This window comes from Ursus arctos, unplaced genomic scaffold (assembly GCF_023065955.2).
Source record: "Ursus arctos isolate Adak ecotype North America unplaced genomic scaffold, UrsArc2.0 scaffold_16, whole genome shotgun sequence".
Lineage (NCBI taxonomy): Eukaryota > Metazoa > Chordata > Mammalia > Carnivora > Ursidae > Ursus > Ursus arctos.
This window is the reverse complement of record NW_026622830.1, coordinates 43,328,276-43,340,513: the sequence shown is the minus strand read 5'-3', so window position 1 is coordinate 43,340,513 and position 12,238 is coordinate 43,328,276. Positions and strand designations below refer to the sequence as shown.

The window sequence follows — 12,238 nt, the reverse complement described above, 5'->3', positions numbered from 1 at the left end:
GGAAAACAAGCTCATAAAAACAGGTTAATTACAATGAGCAATGATAGGGGGAAATAGGTTTCCTTATAGATAAGACTGCCAATTTTGAGGAAATGTCTACATAAATGGTTACAATAGCCGGATGCGTGTCAGAGTTACATGGGGAGTCTTAAAGATACATATTCCTGGGACCCACCCCAGCCCGGAAATTATAATGACAGGAATAGGGGCCCAGGAAACTTTTTAAAACCACCCCACCCCCACAAGTAGCTCTGGTGTACAGAGTTGTTGAGTCTGGAATTTTCACAATCCGTTGCTTATAGAAAAAAGTTACTCAACATTAACCTCATGTCCAGGAAGCTGATCACAACATTATGTCCATCACAAGTTCTTAAAATACAAGGAAATTCAAGGCTTTTTTTTTTTTCTTTAAAGCCCAAGTGCCTTACTATGTTGGTATATTGGGAAGATTCTGGTTATCCCTTTGAAAGAAATTCTCTTTTGAGAACTCCAGTTAGAGATCAAGATGGTCTCCAGAGGCCATGTGCCCAGTAGATGGCCTTGTCTGGTCTGGATCTCACACAGTGGCTCCAAGTGCTCCAATTCTCCAGAGGGGGTGGCTACCTGGCACTTCTCTAGGCCTCTCCTCCAAATTTCCACCCAGTATCAAATGGTGTAAGGGAAGTGTCAGTTTGACACCTCCTTATCCCTAAAAGTGCTTATAGCCACTTCTATTTGTTTGTACCAGGTCAACAGAATTCAATTGGTGGGTGCTATGGGAAAGCAAGAAAGTGACTAGTGGATTCAGAGCTCGGGCTGGTCAAGGAGGTGTGACTGGGAGTAATGGTGTCCTTGGTCTTTTGGGGAGTTAGGCTGCATACGAGAAAGGTGGGAACAGTAGGAGGGAGATAGATAATATGGACTAGTGCCACTGAGGTCCAAGTAATTCCCTGGAGGACTTGTTTAAACAGAGATCTCTGGGCCCCATTCTCCAAGTTTCTGATACGGTAGGTCTGGGGTGGGGCCTGAGAATTTGTATTTCTAACAAGTTCCCAAATGATGTCCATGCTGGTGGTCCATTTTGAGAACCACTATTCTAGGCACAGAAAAATGAGAGGCTCCCAGGGGGTTTGGGTGCTTAATAAAATTGGGTAGAGTTTAATATAAGTTTTACTGAAGGAGTATATGATCCCATTAAATATCTGAGACACATGAGTAAAGGCTGAAATATTTGTCTTGGCCTTGTTTTTTTAATGTAAGGGAATTCCTAGATTTGGCATGGTGGTGCACTTGGAGACGCCTAAGACTTACATGATAAACTTGAGGTTAGTGACAGACTAGAGGATCTAAAATAGTCCAGATTAAGGTTTGCAAAGCATCCAAGTATCACGAAAGGGCCTGAGAAATATCCATTGGCAACCCATAAAGCAGTGATGGTCAGTGGGAGCCAGAGATGTGGCCCCTACGACCATGAGAGTCTTTGGTGCATAAGGGATTTGCTGCATCCTTGAGTTTGGGTAGACAGTTAAAAGGGCAGGGCACAACTCCAGTTTTTTCCATAGTCAAGCAACTTTACAAAATAGAAACACCACAGAGCGTTGGTCAGCTTGCTTGGTCCTCCTGATGTTGAACCAGAGATGGTGGCCATTTTAGCCAAACTGCAAGAGAAGGTCTTTGCCAGACCAGGAACTCTTGCAAGGAGGAGACACATACACTGGCAGGAAACACCTGTGATTCATCCCTAATCCTCAGGGAAGAAAGCATCTTCCATATAAAGGCTCTACCTCCCCAGGCTCTTCTCTCATATGAGATAATGCAAGGCTGCCACAAGGGAACTAGATATGCAGATTTAATTAGTGGGGCAGTGTCAGTCTAATAAGTTTTGAGTGCTAGGCTTTTCCAGATGCTTTGCATGTATCACCTGATTTAACCCTCATGCCAGTGAGGAGGAGAGATTCTGGGTTCTCTCCCAGTTGTACAGGTGAGGACAGTAAGCTTCACAGATGTTGGATGATTTTCCTGGGCCCCATCAGTCATGGCAGAACACCGACTCTCTCCAGTACACCCTTAGTCGGTGGTTCTGGGACTCTGCCCCTCAGAGGGGTGTGAGAACACAGAGCCCTGCCCCCTTCTCCCCCTCATTTCTGATTTGATCCTTACAGGATGACACCTGAGTATTCGCATCTCTAGCGGGTCCCCAAGTGATATTTGGAAGTGCTAGTCCACAGACCACAATTTGAAAACTACCGATCTAACCTTTTCTCTGTCCCAAAGTAGAAATAAAGTATCTGCCAAGACAGGTCCCCCAAGGCTGTCTTTTTTTTCCAGCAAAACTTTCTGATACACCTGGGTTCTCTTCAGACCTGCAAGAACGCCTGGGAAGAGAGGTGGCCATGAAATCCTCTTGCCACAGCCTTCTTATCTAGCCTCGCTTTTTCTCTTCCTTCATCTCTGCCCACGTGCTTTGCTAAAGGACAATGGCATATTAAGAAGGAAAGAACAAACTAAAAAAATGGGGATGGTAGGGAGCCTACCCACACAACACCTGGAAAAGGTTCTCCCTTCCCTCTGCCTTCCTGCCCCTTTCTGCCTGGGGGCATCTTCTGCCCAGGGGAGATGAAGGGACAGGCTGGAAGAACAGCCGAAGGTGACCATGTGATCAGAAGGACATTAACTGGTGGGTAAATACTATACCTCCCTCACCTGAAGAGGGACCACTTTTCCTTGTGTCCCTTTGAGGGCCCCAGTGTGGCATTAGGTCTCAGCTGCCCACAGCGACCCGCTGACCAATGCTTTTTGGGGGTTTTGTTGACTTCCCTCCCTTTCCCACCTCACCACCCTACGGTCTCAGGTAATTTCCTGGGATCACCCCCAAATAAACTGTACCCAAATTCTTTGTTTTCAGCTTTTGAAGGAATGCAATCCAAGACATGTGTCAACATCATCATTTGAAAATGATCTGATAGTAGAGGGTGGAGGGTGGGTGAGTCTATTACTCAATCTGCACATGTGGTTTGTATTTTGTGTGATCGTGAAGAACTCATTCCCCAATTAACCCCAAAGATTCACGAAAAAAAAAAAAGCACACACAAAAATGACAATAAGCTTATCCCCCAAAAGGCCTAATATTGCTCAAAGAGTCTTGCTTTTCTTTTGTTCTGGGAGTATCTAAAGTGGGCAGTAGGAGATAAGAAAAGTTATCCTGAAATGAGCTGGAATGGACAATTTCAGTAAATGAAAATTTTTCTCATTTAACATTAATTACATTTAAATCTTGGAATCAGATTAGGAAACTCAATTGTGATTAGCAACACCAGGGAGTCTGGGTCATTGTTTTCTGGTGGCAGAACGGCAAGTCTTTCTGCCTGGGAAGGCTGGACCTCTGAGCTCCACACAGAGCTGTCCCTCCCCTCCCCCACCCCCGCCCCAGTCACCAGACGGTGTCTCGGTGTCTTGGTGTCTTGGCGTGGGCCCCTGACAGGTCCCATTGTGATGCCAACATAACAAGAGGCAAGACGCGACCTGCCCCGTTGATCTCTGCCTGCTCCCCAGGCAAAGCGGAGGACGGCAGCGCACGTGCCGCAGGCCTGGCCACCACACTGTGCTTGCCTGGGTATCAAAAGGACAATCTAAGGGAGCACATGTCCATCCATTCATGGGGCTGAGACCGACGGTATGGAACAATGACAACTACCAACCTGTTCACTGGGGTTTAGCTCTGAGATCAGCAAGTAAGCACTAACTATTTAATTAGTCACCTAATTAGTGACAGGCCACACTGAAGGTTTCAGATGTCCTCAGACGAATGTAGAGATAAAAAGTCTAATTAAGCCGCAGGCGCTGGGCTGGCTGCTGCCAGAGCCCACAGCTGCGCCGGATGTGTGGCCCACTAGCAGGAGTTCGGTCGTCTGGCCCCAGTGGCGGCTTTACACATGTGGCCTCCTTGGTCCAAGCTCTTCTTAGTCACTGCAACCCACCCAACCAGATGAGAGATTCATGTTTAGGTAGAAAATCAGAGATGCCCCCCCTTGGTGAGATCATTTGGTCGATTTTTTGAGAAAACTCTTCCCTGTGGTGGAAGTGGAAGGGAAGGTGAGCCTGGAGCCTTCGCAGCCTCCAGCGCTTTCTGTGAATTGAAGCCTGTTTCTCTAGGCACACAAAGGGTCATCGGGACACCACCCAGAGCTGCTTTCAGTCACTGTCATCCCAGGATGCCACTGTAGGCTCCTCGAGAGATTCTTTACCTCAGAATTTAATTAGGAAGGATTTTAAAATAATGGATTAAAAGGAACTGCTCCATAATTAGGAGTAAATAATATAATGCACAGAAGCATAGAAACACACGAGCTGAAACAGAATAAACCCGTAACTGCTGCAGCTCAGTGAGTTCATGCCCAAGAGATAGCAGCAAAGAAGCTGTTCTGTGTAATTCTTGGAGGGGGGGAACCGCTCTCTACTTGGGACACTGCCTGGGGCAGGGCCTGAGACTCTGGATTGCTAGTGAGCGCCCAGGTGACTGTGATACTGCTGCCGCTCCACAGACCACACTGTGAGTAAAAAGGACGCTCCTGCCTTTTTTTTTAATTATTTTTTTTGTTTGTTTAGGGAGAGAGAGAGTGTGAACAGGGGAGGGGCAGAAGAAAAAGGAGAGAGACAAGCTCAAGCAGGTTCCATGCCCAGCGAGGAGCCCGATGTGGGGCTCGATCTCACGACCCTAAGGTCATGACCTGAGCCGAAATCAAGAATCAGACACTTACCCAACAAAGCCCCCCAGGTGCCCCATCTGCTCCTTTTTTTTGGCATAGCATTTCTATATTTCTCTTTAAAAAATGAAATTGGAGTACTTCATTGGAAAGCCTTTAGTATTCAAAGCATGACATTCAGGGTGTTCAGCAGAGCTGGACTTGATCCGTGAAGTGATTGGTGAAAATATGACTTCCTAAAGTTTTGCGGCAAAGTGCCTCCTGCTTTCTGAAAAGAGCTTTCAGACTTCATTACAAAGCTCTTCTCTGGCAAACAGTGATTCCTGGACAGATGACAGACGCTCACCTCCAGACCTGACTATTGATCCAAGAAGAGGAAGTTCCCTTTAGGCCTCAGATGTGATTGGTGGAGTTCCTAGGGTGACAGCACCTTCAGGCTGGCAGGACTGTGGGGGTCCCTGCCATGACCCTCTCAGCACAGTGAGGAGGACAGGCCATAGCACTGGTTGGCAGCACAGGGGGGCGGACAGCTGATACCAAGTTCTTTCTGCTCTTTCCCATGACTGGAGTTTTAGACAAGTCTTATTACTAAAAGTACAAAGAAGGATAATGTATATGAAATTCTTATACTGTCCAAGACAAGAACTTTCAGTCCCAAAGAGCTGGGGCAGCTGAATGAACACAACCTATCAATCATGAGAACCATAATTTAAAAATAGTTCAGGTCCATGATGTAAATGTCTTGGAATGCTAAAGAACCTAGATGATTCACAATAAAATGTCTGAAGAGCTGCCTTTCCCCTCCAGTTCACTGCTGTCTACACCACAGGATGGGCGGGGGTTTCCTCCTCTTCAACCCCTACCGCAAGAAAGCTCCCCTGGCCCTGACTCCATGTCTGCTCTTGGTCCCCTGCTCAGCTCCTCGTGATCACCATGGCAGCCCTTGGGAAAGAGAAGGTGATGGGGAAAGGCCAGAAGATGCATGTGGCTAGAGGGTGGCTGGCCATAGCGTGGTGTGTGGGACTCAAACACTCTCCCTCCACGGCTCTTCTTGGGGTTTCTTGGACACAATACTCTCAGATGAATGGACATGCCCCGGGAAGTGGGGGACAAATTAGCTGAGCCTCCCCCTGACCCCTAATTACCCTGCACCTCCACCAGCCAGTCAGGAAAGGTAGGAGGGCGGATGGAGATTTCAGGAAGCTCTGAGAGCAGGGCTGCCACTCTTGAGCCCAGCACTGGTGGACTGAATAGGACTGGGAGGATGGGAGCACCCCAAGGGATACTCGTATGTGTCCCTAGGAAAACACCTGTCACACATGTCACCAGAAACTGAGGGGCCCAGGAGGCCTTGTCTCGTAAGGACAAGAAGATGCAGGGTGCCCGCAGGCCTGACAACCAAAGACTCTTAAGAAGAGGGGTCTGTGCAGATGTAACTGGATGGGTAACAGCTAAGGACCAGATGGAATGTTGCACTAAAACAAAACAAAAAACAAAAAACTCAAAAACATCACCCTCACTATTCCCCCCTCCCATGGAGCTACATCCTGCTATATTAGTTGATGACTTAAGGCAAATCCTTTCAGCTACCCCAGCAGCACCTTAGCACTTGAGGGAAAAAGGACATCACAAGGGAAGAGAATTTATGCAGGGACTGCTTTTGGTATCCTTTGAAGAGGACAAATGCTTTGTAATTTTTTGGTATGTACATCATATGAGGACAAAGAGTTGACTGTTTTGTCACTAGATAACAGGATTACCAGATTTTCTGGAAAAAGAGGTTGCTGTACTGGGCCTCACGTGGGCGTTCCGGGAACTACAGAGCCCCAGCTGTGTCTGATACGGCAGTGCGGAAACATCAGGAGGACAATATTTCTAAATCTTGCCTCCAAAATGTGGGTTTAATCCTCACTGGGGGTCAATGTTTGGCGATCATTTCCATTTCGTTTCAGGTCAAATCATTTATAACATCTAGTTCAAATAGCAGTTAAGCTGGTAAAGTCAAATATGCAGTAGGTTACTATGGTGATTGCTAATTTAAAATAATTAGGGAAAATAATGAGAAAACTATTTCCTCTGTGAAGGATTCAAGATCCGTAAACTGATACCAGTCTATTTTTAGGGTCTGTAATCTGTGTAATGATGACAGAAAACTAGGAGTACTTTAAAATGCTTTAAAAAGGTCTGTCTGATTGAGGAATTTAATCAACCAAGTACTTATATCCAAATTTCTACTTGTCTTTATTAAATCTAAGTTGATTCCACAAAAGGAAAATTATATGTATATATCTTAATGTAATCATTTAAAATAAGATGTAATGACTAAGTATGTAGGTGAAGTAAGATTTCAGACCTGTTTTTGCTAACTTCTTGAACTACTATATTTTCACAAGTCCACACCAATAATTCATCATTCAGAAATGGCCGCACATGACTTGCTGTTCGGAGTCTTAGAGAAGAGACCCCTCAGAATGAGGAAAGCCCTCAACTGTAGCATGACTTACATGCGAAAATGGATATTCCTGGCTGCTTCTCGTTATTTCATTCTTGCAATGAAAGATTGCTATAAACTGACTACGATATTTAAAGCATATGAGCTCTGTTGCTGATTTCAATAATGACATGTGACTTATTTCTGATTAACTAGGGGTATGTTCCAGATAATTGAACAAACTGGCTGTAAAGTGAAAAAAAAATCTTTATCTGGTTAATGCGATGTCAAATGAGCAAAGTAACCCTGCAGGGTTAGCTCGTCTCCTTATCAACCAGGGACAAACACCTGTTGGGGTCATTTCCTCCCTCCCTTTCCTTGTCTAACCCCTCACAAGGCCTTATGCTTGGGCTGGTACCTTTGTTGGTTGGCTTCTGGAGGAGTTGGGGGAGGGGGGACTGCTTTCTCCCATCTTCTGCTTATCTCTTAGCACCTATAGTTTTGAACAGGAGCTAAAATTTCTCATGTGATCCTGAATAAAAGATTTAGAAAAAACTGGACTCTTGATTCAGAAGTCTGTGGTTCTCCAAAGCCAGGGTCTTTTAAGACATCCATGAGACTTAAAAAAAAAAAAAAAAACCAAGGAAACCAAGTCCAAGAGAAGCGAGGCAACGCATCTAGGGTTCCATGTCAGTTGGTGGTGATGCCAGACCATGAACCAAGTTCTGGGACAATAACCTAGGGCTCTTCCTGTCAGGGAGGGGCTGAAATTCAGTGAGCAGATGGAGAGCTACTCAGGGGAATCTGAGGACCCCTGGGAATTCCCTATGATGAAAATGGGCTCTGAAAGGAAACCCGTTTAGTGCTGTGAAGGTAACAGAACAATGCTAAAGAGATGAATGGGCCTCAGTCTTCCCTGTGGAGCTTTCCTCTGTTCCCTGGCACCCAAAATGCAGGGGCTGGAAGAAAGGCCCATCTGACAATTCTGAAAGCCTATCTGTGTTATGCAGTGTCAAAATTGGTTCCCAAACCTGCCTGATTATACGGAGCACCTGTTAAAATACAGAGTACCAGAGTTGTCCCTGGAAGTTTCTGATTCTGTATGTCAGGTGCTGGGCCTGGGAACCTACCTCTTTAACAAATGCTCTAGGTGATTCTTATGATTCAGCCAATAAGGGAAACACAGTATAGGCTGGGGTTGGCAAACTTCTGGAAAAGGTCAGAGTATACATATTTTAGGCACTGCAGGTTAAACAGCCTCTGTTACAGCCTCTCAAATCTGCCACTGTATCAAGAAAACAGAGACAACATATAATTGACTGTGACTGTGTTCCAATAAAGCTTTATTTACAAATGCAGGAAGAAAGCCACATTTGACCCAGGGGCTATAGTTTGCCAACCCTTGGTCTAGAATATTTCACTGATTCATTCACCTAGGCACAGTATGTGGGGTAACACAAAAAACTCAGGTCTTTTCTTTCAAAAAACCATCTCAGGTATAGAAGAGAAGAGCCCCTTTAAAAATAAAGAAATAAATAAAGTAAAACAACTCACCAAAATACCAATGTCTCTAGGAAGGAAATTCCAACATTGGATGCACCAACCACAACAATCTTGGCATTGACAGTTATTTTAGGTTCCAATGTCAGTTTTCTATTCGTATGGTTCAAGGCATAATTCAACTGTAATAAAAGATACAAAGAGAAAGAGAGACCTAAGGAAAATGCAGCTGAGTCTGAGCTCCTGGACTGGCAATTATGTAGAGTTATTTAACCAGGACATTATCCGCAAATCAGACTGAACAATGCCCATACACAGCCATAGTGACCTTTATGGAAAGGTATTTTTAAGACAGTAATGTAAGAATATGGGAATATACCTAAGACCTGGTCTGGATCACATCAAGATGCTTGGTTTACAACATTTTTGCCTTATTGCTGATGGATGTTTCCTATAGAACTGAGGCCCCTTATGGTTAGAAACAATAAAGTAAAAATAAGCCCACAAGAAGACAGACAAGTTGCTCCTTGAGAATCTGGAGTTTCATGAAAGATCCTTCTGTCCAAGATTACCTTGAAAACTTGAACAACAATTAGATTGTAATTGTTGGGTAATTTAAGGCAAGTATTAACTCTTTCCATTCTGCATCCATCACACTACTTAACACAGTGCCTTGTGCACAGGGGTTAGTAATATTCGTAAAATGACAAACCTCAGTTGAATGGCAAAAACATGTTAGCTAATAAGGGTTATTCAATATTGTAGATGATCTGAGGTCAGGGAGAACTCTTAGAAGCAGAGAAAGTAACTGGTGGTCATTTTAATATCCACGTTTGAAAAACTTATCTGAGTTGATTTGTTTGATTCACTTTCCTACAGAGGCTTCAGTGGAAGCAGTAAATGTACAAAGGAAGGTTTTACAAAGTGATGGTGGGGTATTCTTGAAAGAATGTTAGATTGTGTCACAAGACCATGGTTCTATTTTTAATTCATTAATTCAACACACATTTTTATTTGATTCTTACTCTGGTCTGGAAGAACTACTGCTGACTTCTTATCAGAAACAATGGAGGCCAGAAGGCAGTGGAATGACATCCACACCAATGCACCCCAGTCAGTTAAGTTCTCATTACATTAGCATTAATTCATCCTATAGCTCATAGATCTTCAAATTCCAATAGACCAAATCTATTTTGCATTTTCTTAAAATCCTGAATTACTAGGAGCTTGGGAGTCCTGTGGGGTAGTGGTAGAGTCCTATGTTAAGCACCTTCCCGTGCTTGAGGTAGCATGGGTATGGCCATATGTTTTGCCATTTACAAGGGAACACGTGACATTTAGAGGATAAATCCCTTCTCTCTAGCTCTAGCTAGGCTAGCAATATGGAGGTAGAAACAGTCTTGACCCAAATAATGTAATGTAATATTTAGAGATTTTAGGTTCTCCATAATTAATGCTGCTGATGCCTCTCAGCATGTTCCCACCTTTAATGAGGCACATCATGGATTTTGGAAGAGATTGAGCTTGCCTCCATCTTTCAGAGGGGACCCTGACTGACATAAATCAAGTCGCATAATCCCACCCTCTTTGCTCAAAAATTGGCCCAGGATAGACATATGACCTGTGTTGGCCTAATCACAGTGAAGCCCAGGGCTTTCTTTTCCCCAAATTTTTATTTAAATTCTAGTTAGTTAACATACAGTACATTGTTGGTCTCCGGAGAATTCAGTGATTCATCACTTACATACAACAACCAGTGCTCATTATATCAAGTGCCCTCCTTAATACCCATCACCCATCTAGCCCATCCTCCACCCACTTCCCTCCATCACCCCTCAGTTTTTTTCTCTATCTTTAAGAGTCTCTTATGGTTTGTTTCCCTCTCTCTTTTTTCTTTTTTTCCCCCTCCCATATGTTCATCTGTTTTGTTTCTTAAATTCCACATATGGGTGACATCATATGGTATCTTTCTCTGATTGACTTATTTCACTTAGCATAATACAATCTAGCTCCATCCATGTCGTGGTGAATGCAAGATTTCATTCTTTTTGATGGCTGAGTAATATTCCATTATATCTATATATCTATATATAGATATATATAGATATATATCACATCTTCCTTATCCATTCATCAGTCGATAGACATTTGGACCCTTTCCAGAGTTTGGCTATTTTGATAATGCTGCTATAAACATCGGGGTGCAGGTACCCCTTTGAGTCAGTATTTTTGTATCCTTTGGGCAAATACCTAGTAGTGTAATTGCTGGATGATAGGGTAGTTCTATTTTTAACTTTTTGAGGGACCTCCATACTGTTTTCGAGAGTAAGCCCAGGACTTTTTTATATGATGGTTGAAAAAGAGAAACCTCTTGCCTTCTAGATAGTATTGGGATATAGATGGGAAGCCTGAAATGGTACAGTCATCATGCCACCAAGAAGGAAACCATCCTGGTTAAAGCCTCAAGAGAATCACAGAGAAGTGGAATAGGAATTCCTTTCAAACTCTATCTGGAGCCCATGCTACCTCTCAAGTCTTCAGTTATGTGAGCAACAAGTATCAGTCAGCTATTGCCACAGTAGTGCTGCATAACTACTACAAAAGGCACTGGCTTAAGATAGTTGTCATTTGTTCTCACTGATGCATCTCTGGGTCATCTGGAAGTACATTTTTGAAGGCTGGCTTCAGCTGGGTTTGGCTCCAACTTGGCCTCACACGTCTCTTATCTTTATTTTGATGAGAGATAGCTGGCCAATGTGCTTATGGCAATGGTAGAAGTGCAAAAAGTGAGATAAGGTATACTTCCTCAGCCTGGCCAAAGCAAGTAATGTGGCTGAGCCCACCACCTACAAGATGAGGAAAGAGACTCACCTATCATGGGAGGAACCTCAAAGGCACCCAGCAAGGGCACAGCCCAGGGAGGGAAGAATAGCTGGGGAGAATGATGCAGCCCACCCCATTTTCTTGGTTGTTTAGGACCGTTTGTTTCTTTTATATGCAACTAAAAATTCCTTAAGCAGACACATTTTCTAAATGACAATAATGAATGTATCGTTTGGGTGAAAAAATGTCTGTTCTTCAAATAAATATCACTCTAATCTGTTCTATAAGAATTTCCTAAGACAGGTCAAGGAGGAATTTTTTGAGAAAAGCAGTTAATTCTGGTATCTGTGGGTGCCACAGATGTACTGTGTTCTGATTAATTTCCAAGACCAACATGGTGGCAGCCGATTCACTCTAGCCAGCCTTGGGTCTGGCGGTTTACAGCAAGGAAGACTGGAAACATAGATGTTGGTATGATGGCATCTGATCACAGGTCTAATTAACAGACTTAAAATGCCAGCATCTTAACAGAGGTCAGAACTCCAAGATTCCTTCCATAGGAGGTATGTTCAGACATTCCCCTCTGCTAACCGGAAGCGCATGCAAACACTGAAGCATAGTCAGTAATGAAATTCCCTGGTAAAGAATTATACCCCATTTATGAAACAGCTCCTGTATCAATGATACAAAGAAGGCTGGGGAACAGAACAGAATGGCTTTTGTTTCCCACACAATAGCTTTAACACCAACAGCTGCCAGGCCTCAGAAATCACCTTTCTAACTGCTGAATACACAAAGTGGC

General features: G+C 43.8%; 1 protein-coding gene across 1 annotated transcript in view; it reads right to left on the bottom strand.

Moving 5' to 3' along the window:
• The window catches only part of CFAP61 (cilia and flagella associated protein 61), a 285,814-nt gene that overhangs the window by 117,758 nt on the left and 155,818 nt on the right, over positions 1–12,238 (bottom strand). The window contains exon 17 of the mRNA XM_057312694.1: positions 8,668–8,795. Coding sequence (XP_057168677.1) covers positions 8,668–8,795 — 128 coding nt within the window. The remainder of the gene's footprint in view (positions 1–8,667; positions 8,796–12,238) is intronic.